Genomic DNA, 17,655 nt, shown 5'->3' with positions numbered 1-17,655 from the left:
TGAATGACCCCCGCATGCTAGCTAATAGATGAATGCCCCCCCCGCAAGCTGACTAATAGATGAATGCCCCCCCAGCTAGCTAATAGATGAATGCCCCCCCCCCCAGCAAGCTAGCTAATAGATTAGTAGGTTAATCTCCCCCCCCCCCCCCCCCGCAAGCTGGCTAATAGATGAATGCCCCCCCCCCCCAAGCTGGCTAATAGATGAATGCGCGCCATCATCCCCCCCCCCCCCCCCCCCCCCGCAAGCTGGCTAATAGATGAATTCCCCCCCCCCCCCGCAAGCTAGCTAATAGATGAATGCGCCCCCCCCCCCCCGCAAGCTAGCTTATAGATGAATGCCGCCCCCCCAGCAAGCTGGCTAATAGATGAATGCCCCCCCCCCCGCATTCTAGCTAATAGATGAATGCCGCCCCCCAAGCAAGCTAGCTAATAGATGAATGCCGCCCCCCAAGCAAGCTAGCTAATAGACGAATGCCCCCCCCCAGCAAGCTAGCTAATAGATGAATGCCCCCCCACCCCGCAAGCTGGCTAATAGATGAATGCCCCCCCCCGCAAGCTAGCTAATAGATGAATGCCCCCCCCCCCCCGCAAGCTAGCTAATAGATGAATGCCCCCCCCCCCGCAAGCTAGCTAATAGATGAATGCCCCCCCCCCCCGCAAGCTAGCTAATAGATGAATGCCCCCCCCCCCGCAAGCTAGCTAATAGATGAATGCCCCCCCCCCGCAAGCTAGCTAATAGATGAATGCCCCCCCCCCCGCAAGCTAGCTAATAGATGAATGCCCCCCCCCAAGCTAGCTAATAGATGAATGCCCCCCCCCCCAGCAAGCTGGCTAATAGATGAATGCCCCCCCAGCAAGCTGGCTAATAGATGAATGCCCCCCCCCTCCCCCAGCAAGCTGGCTAATGGATGAATGCCCCCCCAGCAAGCTCACTAATAGGTGAATGGCCCCCAGGAAGCTCAGTTGGTTACAGATCACTCCCATGTTCCTAAGTTTAAAATCAGTCTCTTATGGGATCTAAAGTTTTGTTCTGCGCATTTTGTGGTGTTTGCAGTGTTGCCTCTCGGTGCTTGTTAGGACACAACAGAATTGAAGCCACTTATCTTGCATAAGTTACATAAAGGCTAAAAGCTGCCTTTAGGGTCTGGTTAAATCCTAATAAAGGGCAAATTTTTTGGCAAACAGTACTAGCATGTATCATACAACTCAAACACAATCTTTACAAAGGTGCTGCTGGGAGTGACCACACATGCGGAAAAGAACAAGATCAAACCAATACTTGTCTTGGTTCAGACTAATAAGGCATCTCTGAGTAGGGTTGGGGCGGCTTTTAGTTGCTGAGTGTCCCTAGACAGCCTGCTATAGCTGTGTGTAAATGTTTTCCTGTTCTGAATCTATTAAGGTTCTAGAACTGTAGTCGGGTAGGAAAAACTCATTTATATAAATATATATATATTTTTTCCTACCTGTATAGATCAGCCGGATTGAGTACATTCACTCCAAGAATTTCATTCACCGGGATGTCAAACCAGACAACTTCCTGATGGGACTTGGAAAGAAGGGAAATTTGGTGTATATTATTGACTTTGGTCTGGCCAAAAAATATCGTGATGCCCGGACACACCAGCATATCCCATACAGAGAAAACAAAAACCTAACTGGGACAGCCAGATACGCATCTATCAACACCCATCTGGGAATAGGTTGGTAGCTTCCTCATCTTGCCAAAGAAGGGATAGAATGGCTTTGTAACACCTTCCACCAAAATTGTTAAAACACGAGCGGTATCCAGCTGCACTCTTGTAGCTGCAAGATGTCCAAACTGAATCTGTGGTAGTAGACTAGGGATGTTAAAGGACCACTAAAGTCATAATTTACCCTTCATGATTCAGATAGAATGTGCACATATACAATTTGTGTGCTCTAAGGGCCAGCTCCTACTGAGCATCTAGAAGATTTACAGAGTATACGTATATGCATTTTGTGATTGGCTGATTGTTTTCACATGATGCAGTGGGAGGTAAAATTGAACTGAGATTTGTCAGAAAAAAAAATCTACTACCCGTGAAATTCAAATTAAGTGTACTTGCATTGTCTGTCTATTACGCATTTATTCATTTTACTATTTTGCTGTGTTTAGTGGTCCTTTAACTCCTAAAAACCGGCCAGAAAAGGCAATTTTGGGAATAATTATCATATTAACTGGTATGAATTCCTGGGTACCATTTTGGAGTTCAAAAGTGAATTTTGTTGTTTGCTTTTGCAGAGCAAAGCCGCCGTGATGACTTGGAGAGCTTGGGGTATGTACTCATGTACTTTAACCTGGGATCGTTACCCTGGCAAGGTCTGAAAGCTGCAACCAAAAGGCAGAAATATGAACGCATCAGCGAAAAGAAAATGTCCACGCCAATTGAGGTGCTCTGCAAAGGCTACCCATGTAAGTAGTTTTCTGGGGTCATATGTAGTTTGATCAGATGAGAACAATTGCATAAACATAGGATTTAGCAAGTATGCAAATTGTTGACCCCTTTGTCTGTTAGTGGTACCACTTCTCATATCCATAGTAACTTTACAAATGGCACAGTTTTTGTTAGGTCAGTAAGCAAGGCCCAAATTGTGATTTCACCCCCTCTAGTTCTACCAGCCATAAGCAGGCTAAGAAATTAAAGTTCTGTACAATCCCCCTCCCAACGCACACAAAATTCTAGCATATGTTGTGGTCAGGATCTATAGTCAAGAGTTTTCTACTGGTAGGGTATTTATCTGGGGTATGTGTGTGCCTTCACTTTTGCTAAGATATATATTTTTATTTCTTTTTTTGCAGCTGAATTTTCAACATATCTTAATTTCTGCCGCTCCCTTCGGTTTGATGATAAGCCTGACTACTCGTACTTAAGGCAGCTCTTCCGCAATCTCTTCCATAGACAAGGCTTCTCCTACGATTATGTCTTTGACTGGAACATGCTCAAATTTGTAAGTTGTGTATTTTTTTTTTTTTTGCCCATTAACATACATGAAGAGATTTAGAGAACTGGAAAGCTGAATCCTTTTTGTATTCCTCAGGGTGCTGCTCGGAACCCAGAGGACTTGGATAGGGAAAGAAGGGAACACGATCGGGAAGAGAGAATGGGACAATTGAGGGGTTCTGCCACCCGAGCGCTACCCCCTGGTCCCCCTGCTGGAGCAGCTCCCAACCGTCTAAGAAATGGAGCAGAACCAGTAGCCTCCACACCAGCATCACGGATCCAGCAAAGTGGTAAGTGGATGTTTATGATCTCGTATGGTTTATTGCCAGGAGTAGTAGTTACTTCATCATCTTCAGGTATTGTGTTGGATAGGCTAGTGGAAGAATTGAGTAAGGATTTGGTCTGTGTAAGATGAGATTGCTACAAACATTGTTGCAAACACTCTCTGCCCAGACTAGGGTAGAGCCACTGGTACAATCTTAAAATTTAACTTTTATTTCTTACTTTAAAAATGGGTGAACATAAACAATTTAAAAGACACTCTATCTCAAATTGCTAACAACAGTTCTCTCTGGCTAATTTTGTTAATTCGAGAGACCGATTAGTCTTTATATTAATATAAGTTATGTAACTGTACAGTTACATAACTTATATTAATATAAAGACTAATCGGTCTCTCAAATTAACAAAATTAGCCAGAGAGAACTGTTAGCAATTTGAGATAGTGTCTTTTAAATTGTTTGTTAACCCATTTTTAAAGTAAGAAATAAAAGTTAAATTTTAAGATTGTACCAGTGGCTTTACCCTAGTCTGGGCAGAGAGTGCTACATAGCATTTCTTTCCAGGGATTTGATCCCAATTGTTCTGCAAATTCAGTACTAAATGCTAGCACCACTCCTCAAAAGTAACAATATATTGATACTAAAACAAAATATAGTATCTTATACAATTCAAACCAATGAGGAGCTTGCCTATATAGTGCCCTTGTTATCTTTGTGTGTCAAATTGTTGCAAACACTGTTGCCATATAGTACTAAAGATGTACTTGCTGAGCTTACCTAGGTTCACACTTCAGCAAAGAATACCAAGGAACAAAGCAAATTTGATTGAATCCCTCTATTCTGCTCTTTAATGATTTTACTGTTAAAGGTGCCTTTTGAACCCCTATTGTCTGTCTGGTTAGTGAGAAGACAGATTTGTGACCTTATTCCTTCTAGATTGTTTAGACTGAATCTCAAATTTTCCATTGTATACTTGGGTATAACTTTTTACAGGAAAATAAATAATGATAATGGTCAATATGCTTTTTATTCCATCTAATAGAACCAGGTTATCATTCTAGTTTCCATACTAGAGTTAAACCAGCCTGTAAGATATGGAGTGATTATTTCCAGGATAGAACTTATCTGATGCAATTTAGTGAATATCTATCCCGTTTTATTTGGCTAAATAATCATCCGTATATCAACATTCCAGGTAACACATCTCCCCGAGCTATCTCACGGGTGGACAGGGAACGCAAGGTCAGCATGAGGTTACACAGAGGAGCTCCGGCAAACGTCTCTTCTTCTGATCTCACAGGAAGGCAAGAAGTGTCACGGATTTCAGCATCACAGGTGAGGCGGTGATGTTTGTCTGTGCCGGATGAGAATATCATTCTAAATTGGATTTTTGTTTTTAGGGAAATTGAAATCATTTAGTTAAAATAAGTTTAACGGCTTGCAGTGCTGCGTATCTTAATGTGCTTTTTAAAGAGCCAACTACTACTACAATTGTTAAAGTTCAGCTCAAGGGAAAAAACGCTTCTCTGTTCCCCTTTGTCACTTTATTTGCTGTGTGTTTTAATGTACTCCTTTTTATCTTCAGGCCAGTGTACCGTTTGACCACCTTGGAAAATGAGAGCTGCTACTGGACCAGTTTGCTTAGGTGAGTTTGAGATGGATACTTTAGATTATTTAAGACGTCTCGTCGGTATTGTGAGGTCCATTTAATAATTTTAGAGGGGCAAATTTTAGGCTAAAGGGATATTCATGATTCAGATACAGCAGCAATTTTAAGCAACTTTCTAATTTACTCCTATTTTTTTTTTTTTTCACTTGCTATCTTTATTTGAAAAAGTAGGTATCTAAGCTTAGAAGCCAGCCCATTTTTAATTCAGAACCCTGGCTTAGCGCTTGCTGACTGGTGACTACATTTAGCCACCAATTAGCAAGTGCAACCCAGGTTCTGAACAAAAATGGGCCGGCTGCTAAGCTTACATTCCTACTTTTTAAAATAAAGATATCTATTTTTCTTCCTTCTCTTGGTAATATGAATCATGAAAGTTTTTAATTCTGACTTTAGTGTCCCTTTCTCCAACATAGGTGTGTCCGGTCCACGGCGTCATCCTTACTTGTGGGATATTCTCTTCCCCAACAGGAAATGGCAAAGAGCCCAGCAAAGCTGGTCACATGATCCCTCCTAGGCTCCGCCTACCCCAGTCATTCTCTTTGCCGTTGTACAGGCAACATCTCCACGGAGATGGCTTAGAGTTTTTTAGTGTTTAACTGTAGTTTTTATTATTCAATCAAGAGTTTGTTATTTTGAAATAGTGCTGGTATGTACTATTTACTCAGAAACAGAAAAGAGATGAAGATTTCTGTTTGTATGAGGAAAATGATTTTAGCAACCGTCACTAAAATCCATGGCTGTTCCACACAGGACTGTTGAGAGCAATTAACTTCAGTTGGGGGAACAGTGTGCAGTCTCTTGCTGCTTGAGGTATGACACATTCTAACAAGACGATGTAATGCTGGAAGCTGTCATTTTCCCTATGGGATCCGGTAAGCCATGTTTATTACGATTGTAAATAAGGGCTTCACATGGGCTTATTAAGACTGTAGACTTTTTCTGGGCTAAATCGATTCATTATTAACACATATTTAGCCTTGAGGAATCATTTTATTTGGGTTTTTTGATATAATAATATCGGCAGGCACTGTTTTAGACACCTTATTCTTTAGGGGCTTTCCCAAAGCATAGGCAGAGTCTCATTTTCGCGCCGGTGTTGCGCACTTGTTTTTGAGAGGCATGGCATGCAGTCGCATGTGAGAGGAGCTCTGATACTTAGAAAAGACTTTCTGAAGGCGTCATTTGGTATCGTATTCCCCTTTGGGCTTGGTTGGGTCTCAGCAAAGCAGATACCAGGGACTGTAAAGGGGTTAAAGTTAAAAACGGCTCCGGTTCCGTTATTTTAAGGGTTAAAGCTTCCAAATTTGGTGTGCAATACTTTTAAGGCTTTAAGACACTGTGGTGAAAATTTGGTGAATTTTGAACAATTCCTTCATGTTTTTTCGCAATTGCAGTAATAAAGTGTGTTCAGTTTAAAATTTAAAGTGACAGTAACGGTTTTATTTTAAAACGTTTTTTGTACTTTGTTATCAAGTTTATGCCTGTTTAACATGTCTGAACTACCAGATAGACTGTGTTCTGAATGTGGGGAAGCCAGAATTCCTATTCATTTAAATAAATGTGATTTATGTGACAATGACAATGATGCCCAAGATGATTCCTCAAGTGAGGGGAGTAAGCATGGTACTGCATCATTCCCTCCTTCGTCTACACGAGTCTTGCCCACTCAGGAGGCCCCTAGTACATCTAGCGCGCCAATACTCCTTACTATGCAACAATTAACGGCTGTAATGGACAATTCTGTCAAAAACATTTTAGCCAAAATGAACACTTATCAGCGTAAGCGCGACTGCTCTGTTTTAGATACTGAAGAGCATGACGACGCTAATAATAATGTTTCTGAAGGGCCCCTAACCCAGTCTGATGGGGCCAGGGAGGTTTTGTCTGAGGGAGAAATTACTGATTCAGGGAACATTTCTCAACAAGCTGAACCTGATGTGATTGCATTTAAATTTAAGTTGGAACATCTCCGCATTCTGCTTAAGGAGGTATTATCCACTCTGGATGATTGTGACAAGTTGGTCATCCCAGAGAAACTATGTAAAATGGACAAGTTCCTAGAGGTGCCGGGGCTCCCAGAAGCTTTTCCTATACCCAAGCGGGTGGCGGACATTGTTAATAAAGAATGGGAAAGGCCCGGTATTCCTTTCGTCCCTCCCCCCATATTTAAAAAATTGTTTCCTATGGTCGACCCCAGAAAGGACTTATGGCAGACAGTCCCCAAGGTCGAGGGAGCGGTTTCCACTTTAAACAAACGCACCACTATACCCATAGAGGATAGTTGTGCTTTCAAAGATCCTATGGATAAAAAATTAGAAGGTTTGCTTAAAAAGATGTTTGTTCAGCAGGGTTACCTTCTACAACCAATTTCATGCGTTGTCCCTGTCGCTACAGCCGCATGTTTCTGGTTCGATGAGCTGATAAAGGCGGTCGATAGTGATTCTCCTCCTTATGAGGAGATTATGGACAGAATCAATGCTCTCAAATTGGCTAATTCTTTTACCCTAGACGCCACTTTGCAATTGGCTAAATTAGCGGCTAAGAATTCTGGGTTTGCTATTGTGGCGCGCAGAGCGCTTTGGTTGAAATCTTGGTCGGCTGATGCGTCTTCCAAGAACAAGCTACTTAACATTCCTTTCAAGGGGAAAACGCTGTTTGGCCCTGACTTGAAAGAGATTATCTCTGATATCACTGGGGGTAAGGGCCACGCCCTTCCTCAGGATCGGCCTTTCAAGACAAAAAATAAACCTAATTTTCGTCCCTTTCGTAGAAACGGACCAGCCCAAAGTGCTACGTCCTCTAAGCAAGAGGGTAATACTTCTCAAGCCAAGCCAGCTTGGAGACCAATGCAAGGCTGGAACAAGGGAAAACAGGCCAAGAAACCTGCCACTGCTACCAAGACAGCATGAAATGTTGGCCCCCGATCCGGGACCGGATCTGGTGGGGGGCAGACTCTCTCTCTTCGCTCAGGCTTGGGCAAGAGATGTTCTGGATCCTTGGGCACTAGAAGTAGTCTCCCAAGGTTATCTTCTGGAATTCAAGGGGCTTCCCCCAAGGGGGAGGTTCCACAGGTCTCAGTTGTCTTCAGACCACATAAAAAGACAGGCATTCTTACATTGTGTAGAAGACCTGTTAAAAATGGGAGTGATTCATCCTGTTCCATTAAGAGAACAAGGGATGGGGTTCTACTCCAATCTGTTCATAGTTCCCAAAAAAGAGGGAACGTTCAGACCAATCTTAGATCTCAAGATCTTAAACAAGTTTCTCAAGGTTCCATCGTTCAAGATGGAAACCATTCGAACTATTCTTCCTTCCATCCAGGAAGGTCAATTCATGACCACGGTGGATTTAAAGGATGCGTATCTACATATTCCTATCCACAAGGAACATCATCGGTTCCTAAGGTTCGCATTCCTGGACAAGCATTACCAGTTCGTGGCGCTTCCTTTCGGATTAGCCACTGCTCCAAGGATTTTCACAAAGGTACTAGGGTCCCTTCTAGCGGTGCTAAGACCAAGGGGCATTGCTGTAGTACCTTACTTGGACGACATTCTAATTCAAGCGTCGTCCCTTACTCAAGCAAAGGCTCACACGGACATAGTCCTGGCCTTTCTCAGATCTCACGGATGGAAAGTGAACGTGGAAAAGAGTTCTCTATCTCCGTCAACAAGGGTTCCCTTCTTGGGAACAATAATAGACTCCTTAGAAATGAGGATATTTCTGACAGAGGCCAGAAAAACAAAGCTTCTAGACTCTTGTCGGATACTTCATTCCGTTCCTCTTCCTTCCATAGCTCAGTGCATGGAAGTGATCGGGTTGATGGTAGCGGCAATGGACATAGTTCCTTTTGCTCGCATTCATCTAAGACCATTACAACTGTGCATGCTCAGTCAGTGGAATGGGGACTATACAGACTTGTCTCCGAAGATACAAGTAAATCAGAAGACCAGAGACTCACTCCGTTGGTGGCTGTCCCTGGACAACCTGTCACGAGGGATGACATTCCGCAGACCAGAGTGGGTCATTGTCACGACCGACGCCAGTCTGATGGGCTGGGGCGCGGTCTGGGGATCCCTGAAAGCTCAGGGTCTTTGGTCTCGGGAAGAATCTCTTCTACCGATAAATATTCTGGAACTGAGAGCGATATTCAATGCTCTCAAGGCTTGGCCTCAGCTAGCGAGGGCCAAGTTCATACGGTTTCAATCAGACAACATGACAACTGTTGCGTACATCAACCATCAGGGGGGAACAAGGAGTTCCCTGGCGATGGAAGAAGTGACCAAAATCATTCTATGGGCGGAGTCTCACTCCTGCCACCTGTCTGCTATCCACATCCCAGGAGTGGAAAATTGGGAAGCGGATTTTCTGAGTCGTCAGACATTGCATCCGGGGGAGTGGGAACTCCATCCGGAAATCTTTGCCCAAGTCACTCAGCTGTGGGGCATTCCAGACATGGATCTGATGGCCTCTCGTCAGAACTTCAAGGTTCCTTGCTACGGGTCCAGATCCAGGGATCCCAAGGCGGCTCTAGTGGATGCACTAGTAGCACCTTGGACCTTCAAACTAGCTTATGTGTTCCCGCCGTTTCCTCTCATCCCCAGGCTGGTAGCCAGGATCAATCAGGAGAGGGCGTCGGTGATCTTGATAGCTCCTGCGTGGCCACGCAGGACTTGGTATGCAGATCTGGTGAATATGTCATCGGCTCCACCTTGGAAGCTACCTTTGAGTCGAGACCTTCTTGTTCAGGGTCCGTTCGAACATCCGAACCTGGTTTCACTCCAGCTGACTGCTTGGAGATTGAACGCTTGATCCTATCGAAGCGAGGGTTCTCAGATTCTGTTATCGATACTCTGGTTCAGGCCAGAAAGCCTGTAACTAGAAAGATTTACCACAAAATTTGGAAAAAATATATCTGTTGGTGTGAATCTAAAGGATTCCCTTGGGATAAGGTTAAGATTCCTAAGATTCTATCCTTCCTTCTTCAAGAAGGATTGGAAAAAGGATTGTCTGCAAGTTCCCTGAAGGGACAGATTTCTGCCTTGTCTGTGTTACTTAACAAAAAGCTGGCAGCTGTGCCAGATGTTCAAGCCTTTGTTCAGGCTCTGGTTAGAATTAAGCCTGTTTACAAACCTTTGACTCCTCCTTGGAGTCTCAATTTAGTTCTTTCAGTTCTTCAGGGGGTTCCGTTTGAACCCTTACATTCCGTTGATATTAAGTTATTATCTTGGAAAGTTTTGTTTTTAGTTGCAATTTCTTCTGCTAGAAGAGTTTCAGAATTATCTGCTCTGCAGTGTTCTCCTCCTTATCTGGTGTTCCATGCAGATAAGGTGGTTTTACGTACTAAACCTGGTTTTCTTCCAAAAGTTGTTTCTAACAAAAACATTAACCAGGAGATTATCGTACCTTCTCTGTGTCCGAAACCAGTTTCAAAGAAGGAACGTTTGTTGCACAATTTGGATGTTGTTCGCGCTCTAAAATTCTATTTAGATGCTACAAAGGATTTTAGACAAACATCTTCCTTGTTTGTTGTTTATTCCGGTAAAAGGAGAGGTCAAAAAGCAACTTCTACCTCTCTCTCTTTTTGGATTAAAAGCATCATCAGATTGGCTTACGAGACTGCCGGACGGCAGCCTCCCGAAAGAATCACAGCTCATTCCACTAGGGCTGTGGCTTCCACATGGGCCTTCAAGAACGAGGCTTCTGTTGATCAGATATGTAGGGCAGTGACTTGGTCTTCACTGCACACTTTTACCAAATTTTACAAGTTTGATACTTTTGCTTCTTCTGAGGCTATTTTTGGGAGAAAGGTTTTGCAAGCCGTGGTGCCTTCCATTTAGGTGACCTGATTTGCTCCCTCCCTTCATCCGTGTCCTAAAGCTTTGGTATTGGTTCCCACAAGTAAGGATGACGCCGTGGACCGGACACACCTGTGTTGGAGAAAACAGAATTTATGTTTACCTGATAAATTACTTTCTCCAACGGTGTGTCCGGTCCACGGCCCGCCCTGGTTTTTTTAATCAGGTCTGATAATTTATTTTCTTTAACTACAGTCACCACGGTACCATATGGTTTCTCCTATGCTAATATTCCTCCTTAACGTCGGTCGAATGACTGGGGTAGGCGGAGCCTAGGAGGGATCATGTGACCAGCTTTGCTGGGCTCTTTGCCATTTCCTGTTGGGGAAGAGAATATCCCACAAGTAAGGATGACGCCGTGGACCGGACACACCGTTGGAGAAAGTAATTTATCAGGTAAACATAAATTCTGTTTTTTTAAGAGCTGTTTATCTCGCTATGCTGGGTTCTGTGACAACACCTTCATTGCAATAAAAAAAAAAGCCTCTAAAGATTGATATTTCTTCCCATGCTGGCAAGTTTTTCGATCATCAGACCCTAAGTGGCTCAGATTTCCAAGGAACTGGAATACATTTTCAGTCTTTGATCTATGTATTATGTACGACAATGTATACTTTACTGTTTTTCTAATAACTGTTTTTCTGTTTTTTTCCCACAGTGTCTTCACTGTATTTCATTTTTTTTTTTTTTCACTTGCTATCTTTATTTGAAAAAGTAGGTATCTAAGCTTAGAAGCCAGCCCATTTTTAATTCAGAACCCTGGCTTAGCGCTTGCTGACTGGTGACTACATTTAGCCACCAATTAGCAAGTGCAACCCAGGTTCTGAACAAAAATGGGCCGGCTGCTAAGCTTACATTCCTACTTTTTAAAATAAAGATATCTATTTTTCTTCCTTCTCTTGGTAATATGAATCATGAAAGTTTAATTCTGACTTTAGTGTCCCTTTTTTAAGAGCTGTTTATCTCGCTATGCTGGGTTCTGTGACAACACCTTCATTGCAATAAAAAAAAAGCCTCTAAAGATTGATATTTCTTCCCATGCTGGCAAGTTTTTCGATCATCAGACCCTAAGTGGCTCAGATTTCCAAGGAACTGGAATACATTTTCAGTCTTTGATCTATGTATTATGTACGACAATGTATACTTTACTGTTTTTCTAATAACTTTTTTTCTGTTTTTTTCCCACAGTGTCTTCACTGTATTTCATTTTCTTTTAACCAGTTTTTTGTTTTGCCAATGAAGAGAGCCACGCCCAAGATGCTGGTTCTGGCGCCGAACTAATGCGTCACGGAAGGGTGGGCTTCAGAGCACCAGCTCCCCTCCCAAGTATACTGGCAGTCCAGGACAGAGGATCTTCTTCCTGCTATTTCCAAACTGAACACTACATAAACTGTATATATATATATTTTTTTCTTTTTAGCTAATCTCCCCCACTCCCCCCCAAAAAAATGAACACTGCATTTTACCGTTTCCTCTCAAATGTAGCTGTATTTACTTTCCCCTTCTCAGATTTAAAGGGTGGGGACAGATTTAAGTGGTTTTTAGAAAGTTGGAGGCCTCAGTCACTGGCTTGGACGTTCTCGGCAGCCTTTCTAGGACATGGAAGCCAGGCTGGACTGCATTCCCCATATCCACGTGTCTCTGACAATGGAGAAGAGTGCATGCAGTTTTTCTGTGGTTTGAGTTGGGATATTCGTGGCTCTAGTGACAAAACAGACTCAGGAATGTCCCTAAGCCACAGTGGAGGCCAAGGTTGTTTTTAGCATGCGCTTGATTCCCAAGACCCTGTAGCATGGGTTACCAAGGAATAAGTGTAGCTTGCCTAAACAGCTGGTGCGACTACCATAGCTGTTTTGGCAGTTTTATTTCAAAGTCATAATGTATTTTATTAGTTAATATTGTTGGGTATTCCCCACTGTGGCTGCTAGTGGTTTGTGGTTTATTGCTTCTAAAACGTAAAAAGAAATATAAATATAATTTAAAAAATGCACATCCTTTGATTCACCCCTCAACCTACCCACTCCTGCTACAAGAAGAGACTGGTTGCTTTCTGAATTCCATAACGAAGACTGTGAAGGTGCATAAGACATTTTAATGAGGATTGTATAATATATAGTTGGGAGGTGCCCGAGAGAATGGGATATTGAATGTGGAGATGGTTTCTTTCCATGTCCTGGACAAAGCCCACTTTGCACCACTTGAGGGCGCCATGTACTTAGTTCTCTCTCACCCTCCAAACTGTTTCAATATTTAACTATCATTTGTTTCCTAATTTATTTACAATATATTCTTTTCTTTTTTTATTTGTGGTAACTTTTATTACTTTATAATTTTTAAAAAAAAAAGTGCAAAAAAAAAAACCATTTGGGGGGAAAAATACGCAACTTTTTTGGGGGGGTTTTGTACTTCTGTGTAAATATAGACTTTTTTCAGCTTCAATGTGTTTGTTAATTTGAGGTAATAAAGTAGAAAACGATAAAGTGAATTAAACAGAGTTTGAGTGTTTTGTCCATGAACTGCTGTTTGCGTTATAATAAATGCAAAAATGTAACTGTCTTGTAAGTCAAAATGAATTGCACTTCGTTCCTTCAATAGCTACTTAAAGGGACATGAAACCCACAAATATTCTTTCATGATTTAGATAGAGAATACAATTTTAAACAACTTTCCAATTTACATCTATTTAATTTGCTTCCTTCTCTTGTTATCCTTTGCTGAAAGGTTTATCTTTCAAAGCACAGGAGCAGTAGAGAACCTAGGTTCTAGCTGCTAATTGGTTGCTGCTCACCCATGTGTTCAGTTAGAAACCAGTAGTGCATTGCTGCTTCTTCAACAAATGATGCCAAGAGAATGAAAAATTAGATAATAGAAGTAAATTAGAAAGTTGTTTAAAATTGTATTCTCTATCTGAATCATGAAAGAAAACTGTTGGGTTTCATTTCCCTTTAACATCTACTAATTGGTCTACTTGTAAGCTGATAAACTTAAAGGGATACGAAACCCAAATTTAATCTTTTGTGATTCAGATAGAGCATGCAGTTTTTTAAACAATTTTCTTCTGTTTGCAGGCAGGTACATTCAGGAGTGTGCACTATATGACAGCAGTTTTGCATGAGAACTGGGACAGCAATATTTCCGTCATGTAGTGCTGCAGACACTTGGATATCTTGTCAACACCATAGGAACGAAGCAAATTTGAGAATATAAATGCATTTTTAGAAGTATTACTTTTTGGCAAATACAATTTTTGTACTGAAAAAGTTTAGAGGAATCTCACTGCCAATAAAACCGTAGCAGCTCTGCTCAGCCAGTGAGAAATCGCTCCTTAAAGGGACAGTCTAGTCCAAAATAAACTTTCATGATTCAGATAGAGAATGTAATTTCTTTTACAAGATATGACGAGTCCACGGATTTCATCCTTATGGGATATTGCCTCCTGGTCAGCAGGAGGAGGCAAAGAGCACCACAGCAGAGCTGTATATATAGCTCCTCCCTTCCCTCCCACCCCAGTCATTCTCTTTGCCTGTGTTAGTGATAGGAAGAGGTAAAGTGAGGTGTTAGTTTAGATTCTTCAATCAAGAGTTTATTATTTTTAAAATGGTACCAGTGTTGTGCTATTTTACTTTGGGTGTAGCTGTATTCCTTGTCAGCCTCTAGAGTAGAGCCAAAGGGTGGCTTTAAATCATTGGGAACTGGAAGGGATTCAATTCTCTCTGTGCCTCTCATTTTGTGTGCTGCCCTTCTGTTGATGGTCTTAGCCTGTTTTATCGAAGACCCTATGTCTCCACAGCTCTACAGGAGGGAACAGCAGGAAATCTCTTAGATGTGGGACTAATCATGCGGTCGCTCCGCTTTCAGGTACGTGCAGCTGTTATATATTCTGGGACATGTTTAAACTCAGAATAAGGACTGTAGTGAGTGCCTACTGTATGGGGTTTTTACCCTGATACTTATGTGTGAACTGGACTCTGCAAGATGACAGTATACAGAGTCTCTTAGTGGGGCTGTTTAAGAAAGGTATCTGACAGGCTCCTAATGTGGTACTAAGTTTGTTTAGAGGCTAGTTTGCCTTTTTCTCCCGGCCATTTTTTCCTTGCCGGAGGGCCTTTCACTTTGTTCTGACGGAGCTCGGGAGAGGATTCCAAGAGGGACGTTGGTTTCGGGTGCTTGCTGAGACTGCATGGTCGTATTACATAGAGCAGGCGGTCTTGCGCATCCAGAAGCTTGACAGCTGGATCAGTGTGTTGGGGGCAGGTAGGCGCCACGGCGAGGTGCACTGGTTTTTCTCTGGTTATTTCACATTAATTCCAAGGTTTTTTCCAACCTTCTCCCCAAGTATTTGTTGTAAAATGTAATCAGGGGTTGTCAAGAACTTAACACATTTTGGTTTTTATTGTATTGAGGTAATATTTTTATAATTGTTTAAAAAAAAAAGAAAGAAAATTGAACCAAGTTGGTATTTTATTTTTGATGTATGCTATTGTGCCATACTCATACTCATTAGGAATATGGATTTCAGAGTGTCACATGTTCATTATGTTTGAATGCCAATGTGGAGCCCCCTGTTACTTTTTGTCATTAATGTACTGAAAGGACTTTACAGTTTAGAGAACACATTTTCTTTAATAAAAGTTTGTCTATAGCGGATGCTGCTCAGGATTCTGCTGAAGAGGTTCAGAGTATGCCGCAGCTTTCTCCCCAAGTGTCGGTCATTACTGCTCGCTCAGGCGAAGCCTTGTTCTTCAACTGTGTCTGCTTCATTCACTCTGCAGAAGTTCATCCACCCTTTCAGAAGTTTTATCTAAGTTTCCAGCATTGCAAGGCAAACGTACTAGGAAAGAGGCACCCATGAGGTCCCTGCAACTTCTGATGCTTTGGTGGAGATCTCCGATGTACCCTCCCAGGGCTCTGAAGTGGGGGGTACGGAGGCTCTGTCACGGATATCAGACGGCTAAGAGTATCCCCCACCCCTCTAAAACCTCACCCCTGTTGTTTCTCAGTGGTTTTGGTCTCCTCAGAGCAACCACCATCTCTGGAAGCTGTTTGTTTGCTTTGTGTTGGCTTGTTTTTGTGTTCAGAGAAAAGTTGGTGTATGACCAGGAAAATCCTCCTAGGCTGGCCGGGCTCCTGGAACTCCCGGTCAGCCGCCTTACAACGGACACCCGCCTAACCCCTCTCCGGGAGTTCCAGGAGCCTAGCCAGCCTGTTGGGCTCAGGACAGCAGAACATCCGCTAACTTTAACCCAGGTCGTTCCAGCAACTATGTGCCCCAGAGCTCCGCTCTTTTGGGGATTAGTAGCCCCTGGGGAGTACAAGGGGTGGGGGAATTGCCGGAGGGCAGCTCCTTTGGGAACCGGGGGTTTTAGACACCCCTAACCCCTTAACTTCATCGGACTGTAACTCCGGTCCCCAGTAACGAATCATGCTGATTTTTGGACTGTGAAATATGGGGACCGAGAGCTTTAAAATGACACCCTGGAAGTGCCGCCGCTCTACCGGGATCACCCCGAAACCGCCACCCATATGTTTTGGGATTATGTGGGACTGTGGCTCCTATGGAGGTGCCGGGCTGTCTGGTGGGGCGGGAAAATAGTGGGATTGTCCAGGGTCTTATCAAGATGAGCTGACTGTATAAAAGGAGTGTGTTTTCAATAAAATCAGTTCCTGTTAAACCTGAATGCTAGGCTGTCTAGTTATTTGGGTTTGCTCCAGCTAAAATCACTTTTCCTGGGCTACATAGCAACCTGTTCCAGGCAGAGGAAGGACACTCTGACAGAGCTACCTAGTCTGGTAGCTGGAGTCTGCTACAGGGTGGGACCCTGAGTACTGGTGCTGTCAGACATCAGGGGTGGCTACAGGCTGTGGTCACTTGCCAGCTACATAGCTGCAATCGGCAGGGAGGAAGCAGGACCGTTTGGCAGAGCTACCCAGTCGGGGGTATCCGTCACAGGCTCTATCTGAGGGGGAACTGTCTGACTCAGGCAGTGCATTGCCCCCGAATGATTCGGACGTCATGTCCTTTAGGTTTTAAGCTTGAACATCTCCGGCTTTTGCTGCGAGAGGTTTTAGTGACTCTGGACGACTGTGACTCTATTGTGGTCCCACCAGAGAAATTGAGTAAGATGGACAAATACTTAAAGGTCCCTTCTTATTCTGATGTTTTTCCGGCTCCTAAGAGAATTTCGGAAATTATTGCAAGGAAATGGGAAAGACCGGGCATCCTTCCCCTATTTTTAAGAAAATGTACCCTATAGCTGACACCGTTCGGGACTCTTGGCAGACGGTCCCTAAGGTGGAGCGAGCTATTTCTACCCTGGCAAAGTTTATGACTATTCCTATTGAGAACAGTTGTGCTTTCAAAGACCCCTTGGATAAGAAGTTGGAGGGTCTTCTAAAAAAAACTGTTCATCAAGGGTTTTTATTGCAACCGGCGGCCTGCATTGTAACAGTCACGACTGAGGCTACTTTTTGATTTGACTGTCTAGAAGAGTCTCTTAGAATTGAGACCTCTTTAGAGGAAATACAGGACAGAATTAAGGACCTTAAGCTGGCTAATTCTTTTATTACGGATGCTTCCTTTCAGATCACCAAATTAGCGGCTAAGAGTTCGGGATTCTCCATCTTGGCACGAAGAGCTTTATGGTTAAAATCTTTGTCTGCGGATGTGTCCCCTAAATCCAAGCTTTTGGCTATTCCTTTCAAGGGAAAGACCCTATTCGGTTTGATTTGAAGGAAATCATTTCTGATATTGCAGGAGGTAAGGGTAATCTCCTCCCTCAAGTCAAAACATTTTATCAAAGGGGACTGTAATTTTCGTTCCTTTTGTAATTTCAAAGGAGTACCCCCTTCCTCTTCCGCTAAACAGGAAGGGAATTCTTCTCA

At 43.0% G+C, this 17,655-nt stretch overlaps 1 protein-coding gene across 3 annotated transcripts in view; it reads left to right on the top strand.

The window, feature by feature from the left end:
• Nucleotides 1-13,263, top strand: part of CSNK1E (casein kinase 1 epsilon) — a 77,336-nt gene extending 64,073 nt beyond the window's left edge. For 2 of the 3 annotated variants that reach the window (XM_053721262.1, XM_053721263.1), the window contains exons 5-11: nt 1,477-1,705; nt 2,269-2,439; nt 2,827-2,975; nt 3,066-3,258; nt 4,445-4,584; nt 4,835-4,894; nt 11,962-13,263. In XM_053721262.1, the coding sequence (XP_053577237.1) occupies nt 1,477-1,705; nt 2,269-2,439; nt 2,827-2,975; nt 3,066-3,258; nt 4,445-4,584; nt 4,835-4,867 (915 nt within the window). In that variant the 3' untranslated portion in view covers nt 4,868-4,894; nt 11,962-13,263. Of the gene's footprint in view, nt 1-1,476; nt 1,706-2,268; nt 2,440-2,826; nt 2,976-3,065; nt 3,259-4,444; nt 4,585-4,834; nt 4,895-11,431; nt 11,455-11,961 lie in introns of those variants that run through there. The other variant, XM_053721264.1, reaches the window with a different exon arrangement.
• Nucleotides 13,264-17,655: the final 4,392 nt, after the last annotated feature.

The sequence above is a fragment of the Bombina bombina genome, chromosome 7 (genome assembly GCF_027579735.1).
Source record: "Bombina bombina isolate aBomBom1 chromosome 7, aBomBom1.pri, whole genome shotgun sequence".
In the NCBI taxonomy this organism is placed as follows: Eukaryota; Metazoa; Chordata; class Amphibia; order Anura; family Bombinatoridae; genus Bombina; species Bombina bombina.
Note: the sequence above shows the minus strand (reverse complement) of the source record. Positions and strands in the feature narration are given on the sequence as shown.